This window comes from Sceloporus occidentalis, unplaced genomic scaffold, assembly GCF_023333645.1.
Source record: "Sceloporus occidentalis isolate IW3139 unplaced genomic scaffold, rSceOcc1.0.p SCAF_5, whole genome shotgun sequence".
NCBI lineage: Eukaryota > Metazoa > Chordata > Lepidosauria > Squamata > Phrynosomatidae > Sceloporus > Sceloporus occidentalis.
Window position 1 is genome coordinate 107,562,309 of NW_028316985.1, and position 4,750 is coordinate 107,567,058.

At 40.3% G+C, this 4,750-nt stretch overlaps 1 protein-coding gene across 6 annotated transcripts in view; it reads left to right on the forward strand.

Moving 5' to 3' along the window:
• LOC149312631 (FERM domain-containing protein 4A-like) overlaps positions 1-4,750 on the forward strand; it is a 508,349-nt gene that overhangs the window by 499,426 nt on the left and 4,173 nt on the right. For 5 of the 6 annotated variants that reach the window (XM_089525042.1, XM_089525041.1, XM_089525039.1 and 2 more), the window contains one exon: positions 914-1,010. In XM_089525042.1, coding sequence (XP_089381168.1) covers positions 914-1,010 — 97 coding nt within the window. Of the gene's footprint in view, positions 1-913; positions 1,011-2,208; positions 2,281-4,750 lie in introns of all 6 variants that reach the window. The other variant, XM_089525040.1, reaches the window with a different exon arrangement.

Consider the following 4,750-nt stretch of genomic DNA (forward strand, 5'->3'; position numbering starts at 1 on the left):
AGTGCTTTGACTGTTTGCTATGGTACTATATCAGTGATAAGCACAATTAGTTAAAACTGGAGACAAATCAATAATGGTTCTAAGTTACAATGAGATGGTTCTTCTGATGTCACCTTTCTTTGGATGAGCTCCCAAAAGATGGACTCCTGCCACCACTAAAGCTTTCAGAAAGCAGCAAATGGAGTAGTTTTATCGTGACAAAAGCAGATTCTTCTTAAAGGTCTTACTAAAAGTAAAATTAACATTCATGTGAGTGCAACATCACATGAATGTTCATTTTGCTGTTGAAGACATACCTTATAAAGTTTTAAGGAATTTCAGAAGTAAAATATTGTTATGTATGTTCTATTGTTAGTTGGAAAGGAATGTAATTGAATCGTGTATTTGCCCAGAAGACATTGGTTTGGGGGGGAAAACCTGTTAGGTGGAAAGCCCCAGGTAACATATTTATTACTAAGGAGACAGGCAGTGTTCCTATTTTCCAGATGGCAACGAGGGGTTAGAGCCACATGGGTCTGTGTTACAATGATGGTAGCAGCAATATAGCTGGTGTATTTCAGTAGCAGTTTCAGATTTAAGCACAAATTATTCATGTGACAATTTTGAGCCCAAAATAAAATGCTATCTGTGAGAAGTTGAAGGAGTGGGAGGGATGGTGTGTCGCTAGTCCTTGCATTCTCATAGTGTTAACAGAAAAGTTAGGAGGGATGTTAGCTTTCATACTGACTGAATATATGTGTAACAAAAGGTGGAGGAGGGGGGAGACTGGCATTTACAGCTGTGCTACCCAAAGAATTGGGAGATTGTACCAAAAAAGATGAATGACTGGTGTATTACGTGTGTTCCAACTGCACAAACCAAGCAACACAGGTTGTATTCCAGTCCCTGATTTGATCTCTCAATTGCTTTCCAGCTGCCTTACCTCACAGCCAGAGGAGTTCTACCCCATCTAGTGAGCTAGCAGCTACTCCACCAAGCAGCCCACATCACATCCTAGCCTGGCAGACAGGGTAAGTATTCAGAAGGATTGGGGCGCGGGGGGGGGGGGGGAGGCAATGACAACAACATGAGTAGGATTTAATTTTTCCAGAAATGATGTTTCCAAATTTATTTGCATATTTATTATTCATCCTTCTATGCCACTTATCAAAACAATGTCCCTCCATGTCGCCTTTTATGCACTGAATGTATAAACTATTTAGGTTTGCAACTATTGGAGCTGTCTTGATTTAATTGCAAAGGAGGAGAGTGGTGAGGGAGGGATGCCCCCAAAAAAGGAATGCTGCAGTTCACATTGCTGTGATCTGACTTGCATCCACAAGTGTCATTTTTGCAAAGCCAGTATGTGTGAATTTGGAGGGGTTCATACCCCATCGAAGCACAGTGGAATTCCAAAATGTCTTAAAATGAATGACAAGACTTTAGCCACTTAACTGTGAACTGTGTTTCTTGACCTCTGCATGCAAACAGATCTGCTGTGTGATAGAGAGTTAGGCCAGCAGCTAATTTCCCACTGGACAGAACAGAGCTTTCCTATTTCTCAAGAACAAACCCATGGGTAAGATCCAGTGACCAGAATAACAGAGATTCAAACCCCTGCTCAACCAAATTTTTTCAGTTTAAGCAACCACAATCATCACTTTACAAGCTAGTATGAATTACACAGCTATTTTTCAAGCACTTCCTTTGCCAAAAACTTCTTAGGTGCCAAGATACAGTGACTCAACTTCGGTGTGCCATCTACAGTTAAGAGATAATAATATCAACAAGGCTGTTGTAAGGATTACTGAGAGTGCATGTGAAGTACTTTGAACAGTTTTTAAGTGTTACTGCGTTTTTAAAAAGATCAATCAGGCAGTTATTTGCATGACTGGATACATTAAGAACACAGCCCCAATTGTCTGCTTGAACAGGCAAGTGCTTTCTGTCTCCCTGGGAACTGTTCTACCTTGCCCACTGAAGAAATGGCTTTTTGCTTCCTTACTCCACACCCCTTTTCTGAGCCTTCACACACAAATCAAAGCATCAAAATTCTACTTTGACATACTTCCTTATGTCACTAACTTCTTTTTGTGTTCCAAGGTGATTTGCCAACCTATTTCTGCCTGGATTAATAAGCTCTTAACAAATGGTTTGTGTCACTGTTCTTCTTTAACATTTCCTCTTTCCTTTTCTTTTCCTCTCTGTTTTTGGCTCTCCTCTGTTCAGAGATGCAACAGACAACTCACCCACTATGGATGAGTCTCAGTCTCCAACTCAACAAAGTACTGATGAATAGAGGTATAGTGAGGGGATGTTTTGCATTTTGAAACCCACACCCCATCCCTCTGACCCACCATTATGCTTTGTTATTGTCTTCGTTTTGTAAATCAGGTTGTAGTGGAACTGCTTTTGACTCATGTTAGAAAAGAATGGAAATTGAGTGCAAGACTGTTTGATTACTAGGTTTAGAATCATAGGCCCCATACAGACAGGCCAAAGTAAAGCTGCTTCGGGCCACTTTAGAGGTATGCTGTTTAAATGATGCATGCATCCTAAGAGTCCAGAAGCAGCACCAAAGCCACGATCAGTCCTAAGGTGACCCGAAGCAGCTTTATTTTTGGCCTGTCTGTATGGGGCCATAGAATCCTAGAGTTGGAAGAGAGGACAAGGGCCATCCATCCAGTTGAAAATTTCTTAGATAGATAACTCACTATGGGATATGACAGCAGGGTTTCAGATTACCTCCACTCATCTTTCAGCTCCCTAAAGTAGTTTACCTGCATCTACTTCACCGCCCATGCTTTTCTATCCTGATGTACTTACTGGATCTGCTGCTGCTCATGTTTCCTTCCTTTCCACTGCCAAAACTACAAAGGAAAGAGAACCTATCTTGGCATCAGCCTCATGGTACAGAGATCTCTCTTTTCATTTTAGTGAAACAAATTGCCTGCACAGAATCAGAGGCTGCAGCACTCATGTTATGGACTGATACTTTATTGAATCAGAAAGCCTTTCAAGTTAGTTTGTACTCTGGTGGTTGGCAGAATTTGCCCAATATTTTGGGAACATAATCTGCCATAAGCAAGCAGCAAGTTATGATGCTCTACAACTGGGTGCTTCTGGAAGCATACTATAGTTGGGTTAACAAAGAATTGAAAATAGGATCCAAGTTAATGAGTTTTCCTCAACCTAACAAGAAAATGGCTTTCTGTAAAGCAGGCATAGGCAACTGTGGAAGTCATTAAGAGACCTGGGAGGGCTGCACCCACTCACAAAAAAACCCCAAAAGGTGGGGCACTTAGGATCCTATGCGAGTCAGATTCTTCACCTTCCCAAGATACTACTTGCAAGTGACAGGTCGTAGAGGAAGGATTGCCATCACTAATCAGGTTAGCCTAAAGTTGACAACTTTCATGTTTTGCTCCTGTACAAGTCTCAGTAGCCTGAAACCTGGAAATTTTATTATGTGAAAGTCTGCTCTGGCATAGAGATATGGTGAGAACACATTCATTCATTACATCTCAGGGCATCAGGCTGCTATGCAAACTACAGGAGTGGGACAAATGAGTAAGTAGTAACCTAATTTGCACTTGAGATCACTTTTTGGACTCTCACCTCCCAATCCCATAATAGTAGAACAAAGCAGAACATTGTTTATGCACTTTTCAGTCTGCATGTGTGTCACTATACATATCATAATCTTTGTATTCCTACTCCTCTTTTACTTATTCTAGGCATGCCTTTCTTTCCTAAATACAACTGTTGCCTCCATCCACCCTGCTCTTTCCATCACCTAAATTTTGAACAGTTCTGTGCCTCTGCAACTTAGTTGGGGAAAGAATAAAGATTGTAACCTCCTTCTGCGGTGATTAAATTGCTTTGTTGGTCCTGCCCAAGGGAAATGGGCTTGAAGTATGAGCAATAAGACAAAGTCTCCTCCCCACGTTTCGTGTACCTTCAATAATGTGCCCAGCCTCTATCAGCTGTCACTTGCCTCAGCACATGCAGTATTCCATTAACCTAAGGAAAAAAGTTTTGCTTCTATTTAGATTCACCTTGGGCAGGTTTGTCTATCATGTGCTTCAGTCTAAAGATGTTAAGGAATTTAAAGAGAACAAGTTAGATTGTTAGATTGTACGCCATAGGCAGGTTTACTCTTATATATTTATTGTTTTTATGTACAACGCTGTACAAATCTACAGCGATAAATAAATAAATAAATATTAAGTTCCTATTTTTAAAATTTAATTTAGAGGATGTATTTAGAGAAGCCCAAAAATATTTTTAAGGCAAGAAGGGCTGCCTATATCTAAAAATCTCTACATCAGGAGAGATTTAAGATGAAATTCAAACAAAGAAGAAATAAAATGTCATTTTCACAAGTTGGTAGGCACATTTGGGATGAAAAGGACAAAAATACTAAATTTCACAGTCAGCAAGGGGTTTTGCCCTCACACAGTACTGGGCATCATTTTTCTGATGAAGCACTATAAATTCTGTAGCTACTCTAGATAACTTGCTGGACAATTTAAAAAAAGACTATAAATTGTGCAGACTAGCATCAGTATCCTCTAACATTATTGATCTGGGCAGACACCAAATTACAGCCATAATGAAAGAAGGTTCGCACAACATTACATGAAAGCAATGGGAGAGAATATGCTTCAATCCATCCTCTCAGGCCTGACCGTTGACCCTCTTGTGTGACTGCAATTTTCCTGTCTTGGCCAAACGTGTTAATTTGCACTTGCACCTCATCTCTCTCTAG